Below are 24,362 nucleotides of genomic sequence, written 5' to 3'. Positions count from 1 at the left end.
TGCAGCTAGAACTAATCAATATATATATATGTATGTATATATATACTAATCACTGGTTAGCTATTTGAAAAGAAGAAGAAGAAAAAGAAGAAAAAAAAGAAGAATAGGAAGAAAATGGAAGAATACTCAAAGGCAGTAAAAATCATGGAAGACAATGAAGATAATCAAAATAATTAAGATAATCAAGAAGATAAAAGGACTGTTCCGGATCATCAAGTGGATTTATTATTCAACGTTAACGTAGAACTTTTTAAGAAGATCATGAGGAACATTTTTATTTCGTGGGAATCTATGAATTTCATCATATTCAATGACTGAATCCCTTTTTGTTGTTATTGTTGTTGTTGTTATTTGTACATTAGACAGAACTCAATTTACATTTGTAAGAATAATAGAAAAAAAAAATACCTGACAATTGATAAACAAAATCTATTAACAAAGATGGATGCTTGAAAATAAACAAAGTCATTGTTCCATTGGAAAACTCATACAGGCATCATCAAAATATATTCATCAGGAGAAATACGCTCGTCAATACTGATAATAAGATTGAAGTTATGTGATATAAACTGATAAGGTTTACATTTAAAAAAAAGTAGAAAATGTCTGAAGAATCATCTGATCTTAAAAAGTATGGTCATTATGAAATGAAATATATACAAATTCCAAATTAATATCAATGGAGAATCAAAATAGTAACATAGCGAAAATAAAAAAAAAACTCGCAGATCCAAGTTAACAGTTTTCAGGATTGATAATGCGAATATCAAATATCAAATATCAGATATCCATTTCCAAAAAAAAAAAAACAAAGATAATTAAAGATGATTCAAAAAGGTAGAAAAATTCAAAGAGTCAATTGTACCTTAAAAAAAAAAAAAAGAAGAAGAAGAAGAAGAAATAATAATAATAAATAATAATAAAGATAAAACAGATTGGTGAAAATATCTATAAAAATATCTGTGAAAAGAATCGTAAAGAAGACAAATGAAAATATCTGAATATGTATTGAAATATCTAGAAAAAAAAATCATTCAGAGGACAGATGAAAATATTTAAATATCTATCGAAATATCTACGAAAACAAATCATAAAAAGGGCAGATGAAAATATTTAAATATTTATTGAAATATTTACGAAAAGATCATGAAGATATAAGAAAATATTCCAATATCAATTGAAATAATTGTAAAAAAAAATAAGAAATCGTAAAGAAAACAAACGAAAACATCTAAATATCAATTGAAATATATCAAAAAGAGATCATAAAGAAAATAGAAAAAAAATGTTTAAATATCAATTGAAATATTTCCAAAAAAGATCATAAAGAAGATAAAAGAAAATATCAAAATATCAATTGAAATATCTGGCAAAAAAATATCGTACAGAAGAAAAATGAAAATATCTAAACGTCAATTGAAAACTTTGCAAAAAAGATCCTAAAGAAGATAACATGAAAATATCTGAGTATCAATTGAAATTATCTGCAAAAAAAAGAATCATAAATAAAATAAACGAAAATATCTAAAAATATCAATCGAAGTATCTGCGAAAAGAAAAATCATAAAGAAGAGAAAATGAAAAAGTCTAAATATCAAATGAAATATTAGCAAAAAAAAAAAGAAATTGCAAAGAAGACAAACGAAAATATCTGAATGTCAATTGAAGTATCTGCAAAAAGAAAATCATAAAGAAGAGGAACGAAAATATCTAAATATCAATTGAAATATTAGCAAAAAAAGAAATCGCAAAGAAGACGAACGAAAATATCTAAATATCAATTGAAATATCAGCAAAAAAAGAAATCGCAAAGTGAACGAACGAAAATATCTAAATATCAATTGAAATATCAGCAAAAAAGGAACCGTAAAGAAGACAAACGAAAATATCTAAATATCAATTGAAATATCAGCAAAAAAAGAAATCGCAAAGTAGACGAACGAAAATATCTAAAAATATCAATTGAAGTATCTACAAAAAGAAAAATCATAAAGAAGATAGATGAAAACATCTAAATATCAATTGAAATATCTGTAAAAAAAGGAATTGTAAAGAAGACAAACGAAAATATCTAAAAATATCAATTGAAGTATCTACAAAAAGAAAAATCATAAAGAAGATAGATGAAAACATTTAAATATCAATTGAAATATCTGTAAAAAAAGGAATTGTAAAGAAGACAAACGAAAATATCTAAAAATATCAATTGAAGTATCTACAAAAAGAAAAATCATAAAGAAGATAGATGAAAACATCTGAATATCAATTGAAATATCTGTAAAAAAAGGAATCGTAAAGAAGACAAACGAAAATATGTAAATATCAATTGAAATATCTATAAAAATCATAAAGAAATCATAAAGAAGGTAGACAAAAATATTTCTAAAAATATCTACGTCAAAAAAGGAAGTGATAGTTAAAAATGCTGAATGAAATTCAATGCTGCACTCGTAAAAGCGAAAGAAAAAAAAAAAAGAGAAGAAGAAAAAGAAAAAAAGCAAACAAACAAAAAATAAAAAGAAACAAATATACAGAAAAAGAAATGGGACTCTTTTCAGATCCTAATTCTTCGTTAAATTCATTAAAAATATTCTTCAATGACCAGGACAAAGAATGAAAAAAGAATCATTGTACGTGAATCAAAAATATCACATATATCACGTAATAAGACATTCTCGTACCTCGACAACAATAAAAACAATTCAATTAAAATCATTTTAGGTACATCATTTGTTTATTATCAATTAAACGAAAATATCAATCAAAATATTTCACAGCAGTGACTCATAAAAGAAATAATCAATCGATCGTGTTTGATGATCCAAGTCAGAATCATCAAAAACAATGAATGATCTTTACACACAGAAAGTTTAATTTATTTAATCGGTCAAAAAAAAAAAAAAGAAAAATAAATAAATAAATAAAACAAACAAACAAAGCAATTTCAAGAAGCAGAGTACTCACACAATAGATTTCGTTAGATATTTTACAACTTTAATTTACAGAAAAGACAATGAAATTTATGCTTTTTCGTTATTAAAAGAAAAAAAAACAAAAGAAAAAGAAAAGAGAAAATCGGACGAGATAAAGAAGAAAAAAAAAACAAGAAAAAAACAAGAAAAATCAACAACAAGTCACGAATTTTTCTTCGTCCTCGTATAAAATATATCAAAAGTTCACATCTCTGTTTTTAATCTCGAATTATTCACATGTTTATGTCAATTTTTCATCGCTACGTTCAACACTGGAAATGAATCGACACGTCGAACGTCAGCTTCATACTGAAAATAAGAATAATGAATAGAAATGTTCTGACCTCATCAAACGATCTATATCCGGACTCCTTCTTATATCTTTTTTTTATTTTTTCATTTTCAAACCCATACAATTATTAAAGATATTTCCAAAAGACACAAAGAAATTCATCAAATCGTACAAAGCTCGATATCACGAATCATTTTATAATAAGAATTATTTGAAAGGATCATTAATGTTAATTTTCAATTAACAAATCAGAAGAAAATGAAATTTAGTCTCTCCTTCGAAACGTCGATTTCGATAGAAAGAGTCAAAGCTTATTATCAAGATTTTTCATTCGTCTCTCTCTCTCATTCTATATATATATATATGCACATAATATATATATATATATATATACACATATGTATAATATAAATTAATGTTTCATTCACAGATACCATAAGAAATTAGAATTTGTTCGAAGAAGAAAATTCAATGAATAATATCATCAAAAGCTAATTCAAAAGAAATAATTGATATTGCAGCGACATCAACACATTTAAATACATTTTATTACGATAGAAATGTTTTTTATTTGATATCAAAAATAAAACGACCAATCGTTACTATTTACATTGAGACTAAACAGAACAGACAAATCATTAAAAATCTAAAAGAGCATCATCTTACTTCATGAATTTCATCAAAAAAAAAAAAAAAGAAAGAAAGCAAAAAAAGAATATCAATAACGTCTGATCAAACAGGATGATGTGAAAGTAATAGTAACAATAACAAAGATTACGATTATGTGTCTTACATTTTAAAGCGTTAACAATAATTCAAAATCAAACTCGAAAAATCCAAAAAGATATTAAATATATATATATATATTTATTGAGGATAAACTTACTTGTTTAAACTTTTGAAATAAAATTCATTTGTTATATTCCAAAAGTTAATGAAAATTCTAAAATATAGAATGAGCACTGCTGAAAACATCAAAAGATCGACGAAATTATCCATTTTGATATTGTTCGAATCATACAACGATGATCTCATCAATTTCAAAAGTTCAATCCAATCTTTCTACTCGTATGGAATATATTAAAACAGATATTTTTCATTTTTCTTTCTCGTGCACATTACTTCGAAGAATAAGATGGAAGAAATTAAGAAACAAAAAAAAAAAGAACAAAAAAAAGAACAAAAAAAGGAAAAAGAAGAAAAGAAAACGAAAGAAGAACAAAAGTATAACTCTGAGATCAAAACAAATTTCTTATAATTTAAAGAATAAAACTCGATAGAGATAAATAAATAAAATTAATCTATTTAATTATGCTTATGGACTTGGTCATTTCGAGAGAGCCAAAATAATGATAATATAAACAAATGCTTAAGCCAAAACAAAATGAAGAATCAAGAAACTTCCAAAGATTTTTAGTTACACTAAGATATTAGAAGCAAAAATACGAGGGAATTATTCTTCATTCATCGTGGGATCTCAATTTTGTCGAGATTGATCGAGCATCGTGGGACATATTCACCAAAAAGAAAAAAAAAAAAGAAAAAACGAAAAAGTAAGTTTATTTCTTTTATTATTTTTTATTTAATTTTATACTATCTGTTCGACATCATTTATTCGATATCATTGAACGTAATAATACATAATATAATCAACGATATAATATTTATAATAATATATTGTAATAAGTTGTTAAAAAAGAACATTGATCATTTTAAATCAATATTATGCATTTTTAATTCAAATTATGCCGATGTTATTGATATTTAACGAAAATTCGTTATACACGAATAAATTGAATATAATTAAGACGATTCTTTAAAAGAAAAAAAAAAAAAAAAAAAAAACAGAAATAAATAAATATTTAATTTAAAAACTTCAATGACGAACAGATAGTTTATTAGGTTTATTCAAATAATAGTCTCGTTAGATTTTATTTATATTATCAAGTTTTATATTTTTAATTTTGTATCAATATCCAACATATTTGATTTATATTTTATATAATTAATTTAATAATATTAAATAATTTAGAAGTAATTAATAATAGTAAAAACTCAGAAGCTCTCTCCACAAAAGTCGTAACAGCTGTTTAGTCATAAGCTTAGGTTAAGTTAACGTAACTTTCTTTTATTATTTTCTTTTTCCTATTTTTTTTTTTTCTGTTCTATTATTTTATGTTCTTTCCATTACTTTTTTTTCTTTTCCAAATTTGATCAATCCTGAAACTGCTGATATTTATTAATTCTGTAAGAAGAGATCACCTCATCAAAATTAAAGTTAGAAATTCAAAAAAGATACGAAGATTTTATATTCAAATAAAATTATCAAGAAAACATGTTTTCTTTTTTCTCAACGCACAATATCGAAAAATTAAAAAAATAAAAAAGAAAAAAAAATTAAAAGAAAAACAATTGAAACAATCAAATAAATTTTATATATATATATATATATATATATATATATATATATATATATATATATACATATATACATATATATATATATATTTCTGTTTTGTCAGCAGTTTCAAGGTATTACGTATTTTAATTTTTCTCCTTCATTTTCATTTCTTTTATTTTTATAAATTTATTTTTTTATTTTTCTTTTATTTCGTTTCGTTCATAAAAAAAAAAAAAGAAAAAACAAAGTATACGAAGTAGAAAAAAGAAAACCGAAAAAAAAAGGAAAAAAAAAAAGGAAAAAATACACTTACCTCGGCAAATGAATCGAAAAATAATATTCTGATTCATTATTATTATCATTATTATTATTATTATTATTATTATTATTATTATCATTATTAAAAAATAAACGTGAAATATTCCGGTTGTTACTCGATAAACATATTTTAATACAAATCATTGTTAAAGATTTTCCGAAAATGGGAAATTAATTATACTCGATTGTGCGATGTTCGATTGAACATAATGAAAAAAAATTTTTTTTTTTTTTACGAAATAAAACGAAACAATGAAAAATTATTTCAATTGTATAATGAAAATGTTTATATTTTATTTCGTAAAATAAATTCTTCTATCAAATATCGCGCTCTTACAAAGCTGAAACTTTTTGAACGATCCATAAAGTCATCCGTTTCAAAAAGTCGGCATCTAATTAGGTTACAATTGTTTTCAGTATTTTTATGTATAAATATATATATATATATTTATTTTTTCTTTTTCTTTTTTTTTTTTAATTATATTTTTTACTTCATTTTCATTCTTGCTAAAGTGTGTTTTGTAAAATGGCTCGTTTTTTTTCTCACTTTAATATTATTTTAATTTAATACCTCTGACGATAACAATGTTTGATCGTAACTTGTTTATAGAAAATTAAAAAAAAAAAAATATTTTTTAATCATTTAAAAAAAAAAAATACCATCCATAAATTTATTCTATAACATTCTTACAGTATATGTACGTACGTCCAAATTACGTTTATTTACTTTATTAATTAGAACATTTTATAAATTTTCTAAGAGAACGAACATATACATTTTCTATAGTAATCAAGTACGATCAAATTTTGCAAATTTAAAATTTATTTAATTATTTTTTATTTATTGAACGCCGACATTGAAGCGTTAAGTGACAAGGTGACAAACCGGTGTATAAATTTAGCCTTTCATATTTATACGATCATTGATTATAAAAATATAATTGGCATTGAATTTTAATCAATAATATTTTTTTAAATTTACGAATTTAGATTTAAAAAGAAAATTAATTTAGAGTAAAATTTCAATAATATAAATAAATTCATTCAGTTTCTGCCAAAGTATCTTTACATTTTATATATATATATATATATATACGTTTAGAATAACTTCATACATATACATTAGATTTATATCATAAATTACAGAATTTACATATTAAACGTATGATACATACAGATATAATCAGAATAATTTATTATAGTTATTTTAACATTCACAATATTTTAAATATTACTTTTACAGAGTTCTTTTTGCTCTAAAATATTCCAAGAAAAAAGAAAAAAAAAACAAAAAGAAAAAAAAACCAAGAGAAAAAAGAAAAAAAACATAAAAGCAAACGTAACATACAAAAATGTATTACTTTGTTAAAAATATAAAAATAATCAATAGATCAATTGATCGAAATGAAAAAAATCGATTATGATCGATTTAATAATCCTTTTTTTACAATTCTTTTTAAAAGCTTTTCTCTTACTACGAATTAACAAATATGTATTATATATTAACTTTTTAATTTTTTAACTTACATTTATATTAAAGAACTTTATGTTAAGAATATATTTAAGAATATATTAGAATATAATAACTATAATTATACTATCGTTCCGTATCAATATATATATATATTTAATTAATTATTCTTTTTTCTTTCTATTGCAGTTATCAAGTCAAATTAAGGGAAGGGTGGGGGGCCCCCTCGTAAATTTTATTCTTCTTATTTAACATTTCTCCGAAAGATGAATAGATAAATTTTTTTTTCTTTCTTCCTTTCTTTTTTGTTTTTTTTTTTTTTTTGTTTTCTCACTATTTTCTTTCTTTTTTATCATGTTCTTCTTAATCAATTTAATTCTATGATTGAAACAAAAATTCTCGCACGTCAATTTTCAATGGATAAATTTAATAGCGCAAAATTTGTTATTGATTATGTTAACAAGGAAGGTTTCTCGTTGAGTTATCGTTAATAATCTCGTTGAATTTCCGTTTGTATTAATTACAATTTGTTCCCTCGTTAAGTTATCTGTTTTTTCCAATTGATTGTTTGTTAAAAAAATTGTGACATTGGTGTTGCATCGTTACATCTTCAATGTTGAACTTATCATTCTTATGTTCTGTTTAATGTCAAATTCGTTTGAATGAGAATTCTCTGTTTTTAACTGTTTCGTTAATTCGAAAACTGTTAAGTTTCATTTGTTAACGTTGTGATACAAAATGTTTACCCGTTAATACATATCATCGATCGCATTTCATCAATCATTGTTTTATTGTTAATCTTGTTGAGTTTCGAAAATCTTTCTATATTTCAAACAAGTTTCTAAAATTTAAGTTTTTGTTTGATCATCTTTGTTAAAAAAGAAATTCTTCTCTTCTTGTTTTCATTCATTAAGATTTGTCATTAGATTCTTATCAAACATATTCAATATTCTTACTTTCAAAATTTCCATGAGACAATTTCTTCGTTAATAATTATGTTTTGATCCGTTCGATTATTTAAAAAAAAAAAAAAAAAAAGAAACTTTTTCATTACCTTCGTTTCTCTATCGCGTTAACTTTTCTTATAATTATCATAGTGTTTGAATTAGTTAAAGTTATTTGTTCGTCACATAGTTACCTTGACTGTTATAATAAGTTTTTCATCATTACGTTTGTTGGTTGACTTTATTGATTTTTTTTTCTTTTTTTTTTTTTTCTTTTTTATAATTATATATTAAGTTTTTATTCATTAAGAAGATTACATTTCTCTCAAACACATTACAACGAATTACTTTCAAATTATATTTATTAAAGACGATTGGCATAATTCAAAGTTTAATAATAATAATCCATGAAATTTAATTAATTGTAAAATAAACATTGCTTTTTTTTTTTTTTTTTTTTTTTTTTATAGAAGAGCAGAGAATATGAATTACATAAATATAAATCAAATATAAATCATAGTTCTCCTTTTTCAGTTAATTCAGGTATCGAAGTAAAATCTTACATTGTTTATTTGTTATGAGAAAAAAGGAAAACAAAAAAAAAAACAAAAAAAGAAAAAGAAAAAAAGAAGACACGAAAAAAAAATCGACAAAACTCTGTTATTCTGTTTTACTTCTCTATTATATATTGTTTATCATTGTTATCGAAAAAGGAAAAAAGCAGCAAAAAAAGAAAAAAGAACCTGTTAACATGTTAAGCAATTACCAATGTTACCTCGAAAATTCAGAAAATTATCCGTTAAGAAAAAAAATATTCGGCAAACTTTTCTGAAATATTTTATTCAAGTTAAGTTTACGTTTGTATTTGTTACTCTGTTATGTTATATTTGTATGTATAAATGAGCGCTTGGTCTTAACTATTACATTCGACAGTTAAACGTTAAATGACAAAACAAAGCTTTCGTAAAATACTATGAAAAGAATAGAAAAGAAAAGAAAAGAAAAAAAAAAAGAAAAAAGAAAAAGAAATAGAAACGTGTATTGAATGTAAAAGTCAGAAACACAGGAAATTGTGCGAGAAACTTTTGAAACTTTTTTATTTCATCTTATTTTTCATTTTTATTTATTTTTTTTTTTTATTTTCATTAGAACATTGGGCCCCCTCCCCCTCTCTCTCTCTCTCTCTCTTCGATAAATTTCATCATTATTGTTTATCTTATAGGAAAATATTTTGGTTTCACCATTAGTGCCTTACATATTATATATTTCATCGTCTTAAACGTAATTTGGCAGAAACGAATTAGATATTAAGTACATATAATACGTAGAAAAATAAGAAATTTAAAGTGTGAACTAACGTGCTATTTTACGAGCATGAACTGTATATACATACATACATACATTTAAATATAAATTACAAATAAAAATAAAAATGTCTACATAACAAAAATTGTATTTGTTCATTTCGTTTAATGATCCAATATTAAAATCGTACCTTATCCATCCCTATGACTTCTCATTTAATAATAAATAAGTTATTATTTAATTCATTTGTAAATTAATCATTTGCATTGTTTAATGATTGTATAATAAAATAATACGAGTGTAATCTATTGAAGAGAAAAAAATTGTTATGCCCCTTAGAATAGGCAACATGTCTATACATCTACGTTTCACTGAATTATATATCATAAGGCGCTTAAAAAAGTTTTTTACCGATATATGATTTACTGTATTACCGATGGTACATACCACATCGTCTCTCTCTCTCTCTCTCTCTCTCTCTCTCTCTCTCTCTCTCTTTAAATGCGACGTATAATTAAATGATAATAATTTTCGACCAATAAATAATTTTCATTATTTATATCAATATTTTCATAATCTTTTTATAAATAATAAATGACAAAAAAAAAGAAATGAATTCACATGAAAAAATAAATCTAACAGAAATAAAAAAAAAGGAATGATTCTCTGTATCAAGAAGAAAAAAAATAATTTAATGACAAATTTTAATACTGTAATAACATGAAGAGAAAAAAAAAGAAAAGAAAAAAAAAAATAAATAAATTGCGGATGATATAATTTATAATTATTCGTAAATTGTTTTAATCTAACATAACGTTTATTCTATATTATTTATTATTTTCAAACGAACATATTGAAATATTTTCTATACTTGTTTATCGGAAACATTGAAATGTAAAAGAATCTTTGGTTAAGAATGAAAAATATCTCATGTAAATCCAAAAAGGGAATAAGATCGGACAAAATGATTAACCCTCGACTGACTGTCAAAGAGGAAAGACGCATTTGACTTTCAGCTTTGAACGTCGGATCTTGATAAAACGATCGAACGTAAACCGTTAAATCCGTTTCGATCTTGATCTTTTTCTATATATCCGATTATCTAACAGTCGATATTTTCGAAAACGTACAAGAGCATATTGAAATTCAAATTCACCAAATATATATCATTTCACTATCACACGTAGAACTATTAATGCACGACGTGCATTAATTTCCCTGTCGTGTGTCAAATTGAAGAAATATTACGAGTCGTCGACGATACAATTTTTAATCATCCAAAATTTTTAAGATTTAATCAATTTGCTCGATAATCAATAAGAATTGACGTTTTATGATTGACGAACGAAGTGAGAAAAATTGCAAAAAAAGAAAAAAAAAAATAAAGGAAGAAAGAAAAAGAAAAAGAAAAAAAGATATATATCTTTTATGAACTGAAATGTAAATTTTTGACACGGTGTTTTAGATAAAAGAATAAATTTTAAATTCGAACGACCATGAAAGTTAACATTGTTAAGAAATAGAAGTAGAAGTAGAAGTAGAAGTAGAAGAAGAAGAAGAAGAAGAAGAAGAAGAGGAAAAAATAAGAAAAAAGACGAATGAGAACAAAGTATTTTGAGTCGCATGCTTAGTGCTAAAATTTTCTGCAAAGGGTAGCATTTTCGGAGAAGCTATTATGCACAGAGAGCACGAAAAATCGTTCAACAAAAAAATCCCTGACGCTTATTAACTCTTAAGTCACACTGCAAAAGAGAAAAACAGGTGTCGTCATATATATATATATATTTTTTTTTCTTTTTATTTAATTCGTCCAATTCGAACGGATGAAAAAATAAAAACGACTGCCGATAAAATTCGAATGAATTGAGTAATATTAAAGAGAGTACCATTATGTATCGAGTAATATAAATGGGTACGAAGAAAGTGATCTTCTGACGTAGCGAAAATATCTAGAATTTAATAATCTTACAATAATGTGTACAATAGTCAAAATGCTGATGATAATGATGATAATAATAATAATAATAATAATAATAATAATAGTAATAATAGTAACAATAATAATAATAATAATTATAATGGAACATAAGAGACCTAATAAAAACATTTCTTAATAAATCGAATATTAGAAAGAAATAGAAAAAAATTTCTCCAGAATGTGACACACACACACACACACACACAGACGCACGCATACATATACACAAGCGAAGACGATGACACGAAGACAAAGAAAGGCCATTTGGTTTTCTCATTTTCTTTCCATCCCTTAAGCCGCGTATATTCATTCGGCGCGTCAGTCAAAGTTTTATCTCCCATAGATCGCATAACTTCGACGGATAATCCCATGAATATTTTTCTGTAAGATTTTTAAATGATAATCTTTCAAGGGGAAAGCCGCAGCTCGACGTTTTTGGTTATTATAATAACGAGTCGTGATTATTGCACGATAAAGGAGTGATGAACGTAACTAAAAAAAGAGCTATTTCATAGACGAGAATAATCAAATAAGAAATGATTAACAAAAGGAATAAACAACTCTGATTACTATACATAATAGTGATAATAATATAGTATATGTATAATAATTAATATATTCGTGAAATTCGAACAAAATTTACTTTTGTCAAATCCATATTCTTTTTTTCTTTTTCTTTTTTTTTTTTTGAAAGAAACCTTCAACATTCGTGGTACTGACATTTCAATGAAAATGACATCAATATGGTAATAGATCTAAGCGATTTCATGCGTTCTAAACAACGTGGGAATGGATAAAAAATTGTGGCCATTCAAAAAGTTTCGATGAAAGAATGAAGGAAAGATTAAACGTTAAAAAGAAAAGAAAAGAAAAGAAAGAAAGAAAGAAAAAGAAAAATAAATAAATTACACAGATTAAGATGAAGATCTTGAGATCGTCCCCCTTGATGTAAATATGTCCGTCAGTCGGCCATCTTTGACATGCACCTGCATCAGATGCATTTAAAAAGAACACTTGGTATTTTTTTCGGAGTTTCTCTCTCTCTCTCTCTCTCTCTCTCTCTTAAATTCGTTGATCTCCCAACATAAAGTTAGCTTCCACTTGATCAGACATCCAGGAAAAGGATAAGAAACGTTACGTCTTCTACTCGGAAATGCGATGATGAAAGGAGAACACGTTGGCATAACAAATGGGGAATGTGATATGTATGTTTGAACGAATGGAACGTAGTAATCTTACGAAGTCACGAACGATAATCCATATATTTACTACGTACGTATATCGATATACGATACGTATGATAATAAAAGGAAAGAGAAAATAAAAGTAAAAAGGAAAGAAATAAAGAAGAAAAGAGTTGAAAGAAAAGAAGAGAAAATACAATGACGAAGAGAAGGAACCATGAATTGTGATCGTTTGTTTTGAAGTTAGATCGAAAAGATTTAGGTATACACTTTTTCTTTCGCTCTCACTCTCTCTCTCTCTCTCTCTCTCTCTCTCTTTCTCTCTCTCTCTCTCTCTCTCTCGGTCATTCTGTGAGCATACATAATCGGTGGATCATTAACATTAGAAGGACTAATGGAAAAACGTACTTCGTTTCGATAGATTAGTTTGGAAGATAGGGTAAAAGAGACGACGTGTCTTCTTTGTGGATTCTCACCGAATCGAGGACATGGCGTATATAAAGTTGACGATGGACCTCCAGTGCGTTTCAGTCGGCCGAAAACCCTTAAACCGTAGACCTCTTTTTCCATGCAAAATTCCTCCCTTCTCGATCCTCTTTTCTTTTATCTCTCTCACTTCTTTTCTTCTTCTCCCTCTGTTTATCATCTTTCTCTCTCTCTCTCTCTCTCTCTCTCTCTTTTTCTCTTTCTCTGTTCCTCTTTTGATACTTCTTCCTTCTCTCTCCCTGTTCTTCTTCCATCACGACTTCCATCTCGGTGCGTAGAAAGAAGACGAGACGTTCTCCAAGTGGGTAGCTGCGCAACGCGAGTGCACGAATGCAACACAGTCCTCCTCCTCCTCCTTCTCTTCCTCCTTTCTCATCTCTCTCTCTCTTTCTCTCTCTCTCTTTCTCTCTTTCACTCTCTCTCTCTCTTTAGGAGTATAAGTCGTCGGAGTCTCCTCTTCGCCCTTTTTATCTCTCGTCTCCGTCGCAAGGACGCTCGTGCACCTTCCTCTCCTCCTTATCCTCTTCGTCCCTCGAACAACTTCTCTTCCTTCCTCTTTTTCCTCTCCCTCTTTTCTCCACTCTTTCTCTCTCTCTCTCTCTCTCTCTCTCTCTCTTTCTCTTTCTCTTTCTCTCTCTCTTTCTCTCTTTCACTTTCTTTCCTTCTTTTTCTCGCCTGACATCCTTCAAGTTTTGTTTTGTACGTCGGCCTACTCCTCCTCTTGCTTCTACTTATCCTTCAAGCTCTCTCTGCTCTTCTTCTTTTACCTCTCGTTTCACTACTTCGTTTATATCATCGTGATACTCTCTCTCTCTCTCTCTCTCTCTCTCTCCCTCTTTTCGTGCTCTCCTTTCGTCTTTTCTCATCCACTACTCACACATACACACATACACACACTCTCTCTTTCTCTCTCTCTTTCTTTCTAACAGCAAAATCGGCACCTCTCCTCTATCAACTTTACTACACCCTCCCACCCATCGTTCACTTTTTACATTCATACTCTTTTTATCTCATCGAACCCAAAGAAAATATAGTGAACTGTGAAAAGTCAGATTGATATGCGGTAATAATTGATATAATAAGTGATTGTTGAACTCGTATTTCATAAGTTTTGTTCGCGCTGCACACCGAATTGCCGACAGAATTGACGTCCAAGTGAGAGCTATAGTGGGGGTAAACGTCGTATAGGGGAATCGGGAGTCAGCTCTTGTTCATGAGCTGCCTGTTAGACGCCTCTACTTTAGACGTTCGCCGGTAGTTCCTCCGCTCACGACAAGAAGAACAAGAGAGTCTCTTTCCTTTTGTAGAAAAGAGATAGATAGATAGATATAAACAGAGAGAGAGAGAGAGAGAGAGAGAGAGAGAGAGAGAGAGACAGAGAGAGACAGGGACAGAGACAGAGACAGAGACAGAGAGAGAGAGAGAGAGAGAGAGAGCAAGAGCAGGTCATCCCAACGTGAAAATTCTGTGCTTCCATTGGCGACACAACAGTGACTCCTTTTGACTTCAGGATACGCGATAGAAAAAAAGAAGATGATCCTTGGATGGTACAGCATTCTTCTCGCCACCCTCTTGGCTTTTCTAATTTATATCGCTTTCTTCTGGAAAATTAATTGGATCAAAGTGAGTCTAACATTGTTTTTATTTATTCCTGATCACTAATAATCATGATCATAGAATTTTTCTCATAGATTTTAATTAAACAGGATTATAAAGTAGAATTAATGTTTAACAGAAGATCGATATTATTAATCATATATCTTTTTCATATGTTTATTTCATTTTTAACATAAATATGTTATATAATTTATTTCTGATTAATTTGAAATAAATGTCGCTAAACTAGTATAAATATAGTCGAAGTATCCAATGAAAAAAATTTGATGATTTACTCATTATCTAATTATTCATTAATTGTTGAAAATCATAAAATCATATATATATATAATTATAAATAAATAAATAAAAGTCATTAGTTGCTCGCCATTAGAATGATATTATGTATAATATTATACATACGAAAGTATTCTAATCGTTTGTTATTTGTACAAACAATCATTAAATGTCTAATATTGAACGATTTCAGTACTTGAAAATTTATTTCTTATGTAAGACATTAAATATTTTTTTCTAAAAAAAGAAATACATAACACTAACTAACGTTAGAGTTAAATTTTTATAATTATTTATATAAAATATCGAATAATGCGCCTAGAGGGGATGCAACATTCGCGACATCTTTCATAATATTGTTTGCGAACGCCATCTATCAGTAAAAAAAAAACTTTTTCATACTCTTATGATAAGCGACATAGTGTAATAACTATTGCTTATCATAAGAGTAAAAAGATATTTCTCACTGATAGATGGCGTTCACAAACAGTATTACCGACAGATTTTGAAGTGCTACTTATTGTCAGGCGCGCGCACTTCTATAATTATTATTACATAATTAATTAAATACAAAGCAAATAAAAAAAAAAAATCAATTGAAAAAATCGAATATTTATCAATTTAATTTAATCTCAACCTGGGTTTGATTTTTTTCTCCCTTCTTTTATTTCTTTTTTTTTTTTTTTTTTTGGATATTAAATAAGGCTTTCGTCTGTTGTTGTTGTTGTTGTTGTTGTTGTTGTTGTTGTTGTTATTGCAAGGACTTGCGATGTCAGAACAAAATAAAATATAGGAAGACGGAAAAATTGCCGCCGGTCTATCCAAATGGATGGTTCGCCTTACTCGAAAGTTCACAGTTGAAAGTGGGACAAGTGAAACACGTATCAGCTCTTGGAGAAAATTTTGCCGTATTTAGGTAAGCGTTAAATTGATTAAAATTCGAGATATATATTGATCAATGGGATATAGAGGGATAGACATCGTTTTATTAAAAATAATTAAGTAATAATTAATTTAAACAATTCAAAAATGATGACGATAGTAATAATGTTAAGTCGTGTGCATACGAAGGACCGAGAAAGGTATCGTCAACATTCTCGATGCATATTGCCCACATTTAGGGGCAAATATGGGTGAGGGTGGACGCGTGAAGGGAGAATGCTTAGAATGTCCTTTCCACAAGTGGCTTTTTTGTGGTAACGATGGTCGTTGCTTGGATATACCTTATGCCGATAAAGGTAAAGTATTTTTTTCATTTTATTTTTTATTTTTTATTTTTTTTTTTTTTTTTTTTTTTTTTTTATTCTTTTTGAAATTTTCGTTTATCACATACAACATACATAAAATTGTTGACTTCGTTACAGTGCCGAATGTTGCCAAAACAAAAGCATGGAAAAGCTGTGAGGTTAATAAAATAATATTCGTTTGGTATCATGCGGAATCGGCAAAACCAAATTGGCAGCCACAAACCCATGAGAAAATTTCTAATGGGACTTGGCGTTTTCAAGGTCGAAACGAATTTATCGTTAACTGTCATATACAGGTTCGAGAAAGTTACTTTTAAACATTGTCCTGATTTCGAATATCATTTAAATGATAGTTAGATAATCCGAATAAATTTTATTTTTAAAAACGAATAAATAATGTCGAAACTTTCGATAGTTGGCATACATAAATTAAGATCGAGAAGAAAGGAAAAAAGAAAAGAAAAAAAGAAAAAAAGAAAAGAAACGAAATGAAAAAAAAAAAAAAAAAGAAAAAAGGAAGAAACATTTCGATTTCGATTTTTTTTTCGGGGAAAGTAAAAAAGTAATGAAACGATCGATTCCAGGATATAGCGGAGAACGGTGCCGATCTGGCACATCTAAGCGCGGTCCATGGACCAGCGTTGTTTCTTTCGGAGGACGTGATGCGTTTCGTTCGTCACAGATGGTCGAACGCAAGATGGACACCGCATTCGAGCGAATCCAATGATGATTCATCTAAAACGTCAATGGAAAAAAACAATCCGGAAAAAGAGACGATGTGGGAGGGTGATTTAACAAAGAGAACATCAACAGGCAAGACGACGATTAACGGAGATTCGAAGAATATGTTGAACGGTAGAACAACGATGACGACAACGACGATATCAAATGGACAACAGAATTCTTATAATTCTGAAAAGCATAGAGCTAGTATGACTCTTCGTCACAGTCTGTTGTTTCTCGATCGATTCGATATACTTGAGCTGAACGTGAAGGTCGAACAGATTGGTCCAGGATACGTCGAGTTATTCATCGAGACCACATTCGGCAATATGTTCATCTTACAAACTGTGACACCGATCGAACCATTGTTACAACGTGTTTGTCACATTATATTTTCTCCGCCATTATTGGCGCCTTATGCCAACATCATATTTCTCGGTGAATGTTTGATGTTTGAGAGGGACGTTGCTATTTGGAATCACAAGAGATTCGAAACACGACCTATTCTAGTAAGAGAGGATAAAACCATAGCCGCTTATCGGAAATGGTACTCACAATTTTATTCAACTAATAGCCCTACTTATCAGACGGCAATGAAAAGTTTGCAGTGGTGACGTAAGGAAGTCAATTATTATTATCGTTTGAGATCAATCATGCTGAGGACTCGATCGACGATAATAGAACACGGATATGTTGTTTTATTTCCTTCTTTCCCATTCCTTCACCTTGTTACACAATTATTATTTGATCGTTTAAAGATTGTATAGGAAGTAATGTTACGTTCATTCTGATATAAAATCATTACCGCGTTGAACGAGGATTATTGAGAATGTTTCGAAACATTTGGAAGTTAACGTTCTTCCCGGTAAGTAATGTATATAAAACTTATATCTCAGTATAAGATCGGAGTATTAAGTGCAATTTTCTCGATAATCATATATGTATGTATCTACTTGAATACATAGATATAGGTGTACACTAACTAGGCTATAGAATTAGATTATGGAAAAAAAAAAAAAAAGAAAAGGATGAGATATCTATCTTCTCTTGCGAAAGAGAAGTCGCAAAGTAAATAGATGCAATTTCAATAGCATAAAAATATGAGTATTTATGTGGTATATTAACAATATACAAGTTTATAGGTACAAACGTTGAGATACTTGTTAAAACTTAATCCCATTCTCCAATGTACATAGCACGCGGTGCAGGAGGTATCACGCCTCTCGTCGGGATGGGTAATCTTCCATATATATGGTTGTACGGCGATTCGATTCTATTATCCGTGTCTGGAAATTCAACGAAGGTCGTTTACTTGATCGTTCAAAAGATCGCGTAATGATCGGATAAAAGGGGATCATCGGACACTGCTCACGATTATATCGCACACGCTTACAATTACACAATATAACATATAATAAACATATTTTTTAAACTATACAGTAGAACGGAGAGACACGGTCAATGACCGGTTCTTCTTTCTTTTTTTCTTTCTTTCTTTCTTTTTTTTTTTTTTAATTACGTTAAAAAAATGACGCAACTCTCACACACACACACACACAATCTCTCTCTCTCTCTCTCTCTCTCTCTCTCTCTCTCTCTCTCTCTCTTTCTCTCTCTCCCTTTCTTTCATTCTCCTCATTCTCATAAGAACAACACACAGTGTTTCTTGTAGACGAGACACGTTCGAATTATCGTGAATCGAATTTCTTATTTTCTTCTCATTTTTCTGCTTTTTTTTTCTTTTTTTTTCTTTTTTCTTTTTTTTTTCGTTCACACCGACAAGTGTCGACCCACATATTACGTACCGAGCCCACTCTCAAAACTTCTCGCATGGTACATGATGTGTGGTCGATTTGCGGGAACGTGATGTCCATATATCTGAGACGATTGACTACTTGCATATACGGAGCCAGCATAAGATGGTGCAGGTTGTGGTCTGATGTGTCCTCGAAGAGGAATACCTTTACTTTGTCCATTTCTTGCCATCTTCACGAAATTAGGTACGCGTGCACGTAATCCACAATAATATGGATCGTCTATAAAAAAATTTAGAAACAACAAACTGTATCTAACATTATCTACCATATGAACAGAACGATGATCGTATATATCCAATGGTATTAATTAACTACAAAAAAAAAAAAAAAAAAAAAAAGAATAATAATTCTTTGGTTCTTATCTTACCATATTTTTTTCTATCATCGTTCTTGTTCCTTTTTTCTTCATTCGCCATACCAGCAGGTTTTATCGTTCTCGAGTAATCATCCTCGATGTCATCGTAATCAGGCTGTATAGAAATAAAAATTCATATTAAAATGTACTTCGAAGAAAATTCGAATGGAAAATTTTTAAACGTTTCTAATGAATTTCATAAAAAGAATAAAAAAAAAAAATATATATATATATATATTTATAATTACCTTAGGTATATCATGACCATAAAGATTTTCTCTGGGTGGAAGTTTAGGTGGCCTCTCAGCTCGTCGTTGCTGGTAACTTGTGGATTGCATGTAGATTTGTTCTCGCGAATCTCTCTCTGATTGCATTATTTCGCTAGGTCCAACAGAGGATGATACACCAGCGACACTGTAAGGATCCTCATCTGGAATAGGTATCCTTGGACGATTCTTTATATCTACAGGCCTTTGCAAGGCTAAAACTGAAAAACGATGTTGATCGTTTAATTAAAAAAATCATATTAAATGTTCATTGATAGAATTAAATTGAACGAAATCTTAAAGTAAATTTTTCTTATTATACCTGGTGGCAGTTTTGACTTGAGCATGTCCAGTCCAACGACGTTCACAATCAGAACCCATACTGGACATTGAAGGAGATCTGCTTCCGTTCTTACGAAAACAATAGCACTTAAACATTGCATCTCCAATCTTCGTCTATCGGGATAAGCTCGTCGAGTCTCACGAGATAAGTTTGTTTGAAATTTGTTCATATCAAACAACTGTAAAAGAAAATCAATGATAAAGTCTATTCAATAAATTCTATCTTTTTTAATTATCATATATTATATATTTTTATAAGTATCATATCGAATAATTCACGATCACTATAAAAAAAAAAAAAAAATAATAATAATAATGAAGAATGATTTGAATAATGAAGAAGAACATTCACAAAGAAATATGCCTTACCTTTCCCGGTTTCTCGTGTTCGAGGGCACCCTGTGAATTACGTATAATTTCAGGCCCGATAGCATTATCCTCCTGATTGGTTGGTTTGATGTAAACATTATTTTTACACAACCTTTTAATAAGAATATTTCCTTGTTCGTCCATTTTAATTTTAACACCTTGATTTATATGACGTTTCGCTTCTTCCGTCTTCGGATCACGCATTGGATTATCAAAACCGCAAAGTCCTATCCTGTATTAGGACGAAATAAAATATAAGAAAATAAATTAATCTTATGGCTATTATTAAGAAATAGGATATTATAAAGTAAGTTACCTGAAGCCATCGAAGCCATCATTTGAGCCGTTTATCGTGAGAACCGGTGCCCTAGCATACGCTTTCGCTACGCGTCTATTTCTCTCAAAGACAATTACTTTCGCCCATATTTCATCATCTATTTGATTCCATTTATCCAAAACTTCTTGTATATGATCCTACATGCAAGTAATATAAATGCTAATTAATGAAACGATCTAGTGTTCCGAAAAAGAGATGGGATAACTTTTGACATTTACATATATATTTCTCTTTTTTCCTTTCTTTTTTCTTTTCTTAATTAACGAATATCATAATGTCGAATACTTGAGAGAAAATAGAAAGAACCGGTCAAAAAGAAGATCATCGACCTGATATAAAACTCGATGGTATTTATGTTTATTGAAAGAGAAAGGTGAATTTGTGATTGTAGATCTTTTAAAAAGTATTAAAATCAATCGTCCATATCGATCAGCGTATTAAATGGATATACGTATGCGTGTACGTGTGTGCGCGCAAAAAAAAAATATCTCCGATGTAATTTAACAAAAATAGATGATAAAAATAAAATAAATCTCGAAAGATACCTCTTACAGTATCTAGATCATTTAAACGTGATCGATCGGAACGGTGATGTTATGCAACGAAGGCTAAGAGTAAGATACGATTTCCGTTCTAATCGAATTCCTTGAGGTCGGAGTGTGTATGCTAGTTGATAGGGGACTATTGCGTGGCATAGTCAGTCTACAGGCGTAATAAAGTTTCGTTTCAGAACGAGACAGGAAAGACATAACGGTGATGGATGATGCATCGATCGATCGATCGATCGATTGGACGATTGGACGATTGTCATCGTTGACCGGAATCACGTACCAGGACGAATCGAATTCGAAGGTGGCTAACTCGTTCTCATTGTCTTTGTCGTTGTCGGTAGAAGTCGACCTCGTTACGCGGAATACTCCTTCATAATTCATAACGTATCTACGGTGAGAAAGGTTCGGTAGATATGTACGTACTTACGTACATACATGCGTACATTGAAAATTAGAACGCTAAGAACACGATCGGGAGGCACGCTTTCCTCTAATTCAAAAGTTTACCGATACATTGTTACGAACTAGCAAATTAACTAGGGAGAGAACCACACAACGTATACAACAGGCACGCCATCGAGAGACTTTCGTATTTCGCTTTCGGCCACGTTTTTACCTCGCTGCGGTTTTGTAACACATAACAGGCCATGCAGAGAGTGGAAAGAGAGAAAGAGAGAGAGAGAGAGAGAGAGACTCGCATTTCTCTTAAAGTTATCCGTGTGAGGTTCTCTCTACGAGCTGATCCTACTTCACTCTCTATCTCTGTCTTTGTCTCTTTCTCTTTCCCTCTCTCTCATAGTATCTATTTTCGTTATTACGAGCATAATTTTTTGAAAAGCGATAACCATGCGTTTCAAACCGGTTTGCATCAGTTTTAAGAGCGTGCATGCAGGGTCGCCAAAAACACTTTGCCTTGCATGTGCATGGCTGAACTACTAAACCGGTTGGTACGCTTAAAAGTCAACGAGTAGAGTTGGCGTATATGTAAATGCGAGAATACGCGATATTATTGGTCTTATCGAGAGAGAGAGAGCGAGAGAGAGAGAGAGAAAAAGAAGTCATAACGTAAGTACAGGAAATACGGAGATTATTTCAAATGTACCCCTGGGAACCTAACTATTAACGTAAAATCGAAAAGCTGATATTTGATATTTCTTACCTTATACAATTTGTCGAGATTATACCAAACGTCCTCCTCTTCTTGTTCCTCGTATTGAGACTCCACGAGATTATCTCGCGAACGAGAGAGTATTTTTCTTCGCGATACCATTGTGTGTCCGTCTTCTCAATCTAAAAAGAACAAAAAAAAAAAAAGACAGAAATAAAAAACATCGAAATAAAAATAACTTAACCAATGTCAAGGTATGGATTGATGATTGAAAGAAAAAAAAAAACAAAAAAACAAAATTTAGGCACATTTAATAAAACACTGTGAATAAAATTCTCTCTTAAAAGATTTCTATCAAAAAAATAAACAAGCGATAATCTCTACTATCTCTTTTCTTTTTTAATATCATCATTTCTTGTTTTAAAACAAGACGACAGCTAACATCCGTGTGTAATCCTTAAAATATTCGTAAAAAATCTGACGTTAATTCTGAAGATAAAAAAGAAAGAAGAAAAAAAAAAGAGAAGGAAAAAAAAGAAAAAAATTTGAGAGAGAAGACAGTAGAGAGAGAGAGAGAGAGAGAGAGAGAGAGAAAAGATTGAAGAAACCATTAAAAACCGTGTCATCGAGTTAGCTAGAGACGCGACATGACGTTGTCCAAATCCGACTTCTTTTTATTATTAGCTTATCCGTTCGTCTTTCATACAAAAAATTCGTATGCTCGCGTATTGAATAGAGATACATACTCAATAAGGAAGACGCGACTCACCAATAAAACGAGAAGATTGAAACTTGTAAAAAAACAAACAAACAAACAAAAAAAAAAAGAAGAAATAGAATCGATTCCTCAAGTCGATTCCACGAGCCACGAAGCTTTTGCGAGGAGCTTTGAAAGATACGAAAAACAAAAAATTATTAAATAGCCCGATACATTCCCATTTGCTCCCACTCTTTTTCCTTCTCTTCCTTCTCCTCCTTCTCTTCCTTCTCTACCACCACCACTATCCCTCAAACGAAGAAACGTACGAACAACTCGAATACCGGCGCGTCAACTGCTCGGAAAAGTGAAATTCGCATTCCATCGGCACGCTCGCTACCGGCCGTACGTGGCACACGTGTACACTGGCATCGAAGTCGGAGCCGTTACACGACACTCCTATGAGTTTCCCATTTACGACATCTTTTTTTTCCCTATCCTTTTTTCTCTCTCTCTTTCTTTCTCTCTTTCTCTCTCTCTCTCTCTCTCTCTCTCTCTCTATCTCTCTCTGTCTTTCTTGTATGATGTAAAAGACAAAGACGCGAAGACGAATAAGAAGAAGAGAAAGAAAAAGAAGAGGAGGAGGAGGAGGAGGAACAGATGAAGGAAGAAGATGGGGAAACATGATTCGATCGTATTCAATGACTGATCGGATCGTCATAGAATTTTCCTAACTCGTTAAATAACCAAAATAGTTCGTTCAATGACCAAATTTATCATTATCGTTATCGTCGTTGTTGTCATTAACGTTATCGTCATCGTTGTCGATTATACCTATAGGTACGCACAGTACAAGCCGTCAGAATTTCCCTGAAACTGCTGGCTTTCACTTCTTCGAAGAATGCGAAGGTTGTACACGAACAACGTCTAGCCTGGCAGTGGGTACGGCACAAGGAGTCTCTTTTTCCCTTCCCTCCCCCTCTTTCATTCTCTCTCTCTCTCTCTCTTTCTATTTATTTTCCTTTTGCTTCTCTCTCTCTCTCTCTTTCTCTCCCACTCTCTTTCTTTTTCTCTCGCTGTTTCTAACTCTGTCGCACACACTTCATCCTCGCATCTCTCTTTCTCTTTCTCTTTCTCTTTCTCTTTCTACCATGACAGAGTCTGTGTCTCACTCGCACAGTCGCACTCCCCTCGGCTGAACCGAGAGACTTCGATGAGCGCAACCGCGAGATTTCAAGCAGTGGAAGGAAACTGGTTATGGTCGGCCGCGTAGGCAGGCATTCATACACACACCCTGCGTGGTGGA

The 24,362-nt window shown here is 30.1% G+C and overlaps 2 protein-coding genes across 4 annotated transcripts in view; one reads left to right on the top strand and one right to left on the bottom strand.

The window, feature by feature from the left end:
• The first annotated feature begins 14,596 nt into the window (after nucleotides 1–14,596).
• nvd (cholesterol 7-desaturase nvd) lies at nucleotides 14,597–18,321 on the top strand. The gene is made up of 5 exons (XM_035874240.2): nucleotides 14,597–14,974; nucleotides 16,006–16,160; nucleotides 16,316–16,482; nucleotides 16,609–16,787; nucleotides 17,076–18,321. Exons 1-5 carry the CDS (start codon nucleotides 14,885–14,887, stop codon nucleotides 17,826–17,828), a joined length of 1,344 nt encoding a protein of 447 aa, XP_035730133.1. The 5' UTR covers nucleotides 14,597–14,884; the 3' UTR covers nucleotides 17,829–18,321.
• Nucleotides 18,314–24,362, bottom strand: part of exp (expansion) — a 9,276-nt gene continuing 3,227 nt past the window's right edge. For 2 of the 3 annotated variants that reach the window (XM_085655825.1, XM_035874238.2), the window contains exons 2-9: nucleotides 22,411–22,541; nucleotides 20,680–20,837; nucleotides 20,364–20,595; nucleotides 19,975–20,173; nucleotides 19,635–19,873; nucleotides 19,399–19,501; nucleotides 19,020–19,250; nucleotides 18,314–18,500 (exon numbers count right to left, since the gene is read on the bottom strand). In XM_085655825.1, the coding sequence (XP_085511951.1) occupies nucleotides 18,385–18,500; nucleotides 19,020–19,250; nucleotides 19,399–19,501; nucleotides 19,635–19,873; nucleotides 19,975–20,173; nucleotides 20,364–20,595; nucleotides 20,680–20,837; nucleotides 22,411–22,521 (1,389 nt within the window). In that variant the 5' untranslated portion in view covers nucleotides 22,522–22,541 and the 3' untranslated portion in view covers nucleotides 18,314–18,384. Of the gene's footprint in view, nucleotides 18,501–19,019; nucleotides 19,251–19,398; nucleotides 19,502–19,634; nucleotides 19,874–19,974; nucleotides 20,174–20,363; nucleotides 20,596–20,679; nucleotides 20,838–22,410; nucleotides 22,542–23,128; nucleotides 23,513–24,362 lie in introns of those variants that run through there. The other variant, XM_035874239.2, reaches the window with a different exon arrangement.

This window comes from Vespa mandarinia, chromosome 3, assembly GCF_050613455.1.
Source record: "Vespa mandarinia isolate Hongniang chromosome 3, ASM5061345v1, whole genome shotgun sequence".
Taxonomy (NCBI): domain Eukaryota; kingdom Metazoa; phylum Arthropoda; class Insecta; order Hymenoptera; family Vespidae; genus Vespa; species Vespa mandarinia.
The sequence above is the reverse complement of the archived record's forward strand: the minus strand, read 5'-3'. Positions and strand labels throughout refer to the sequence as shown.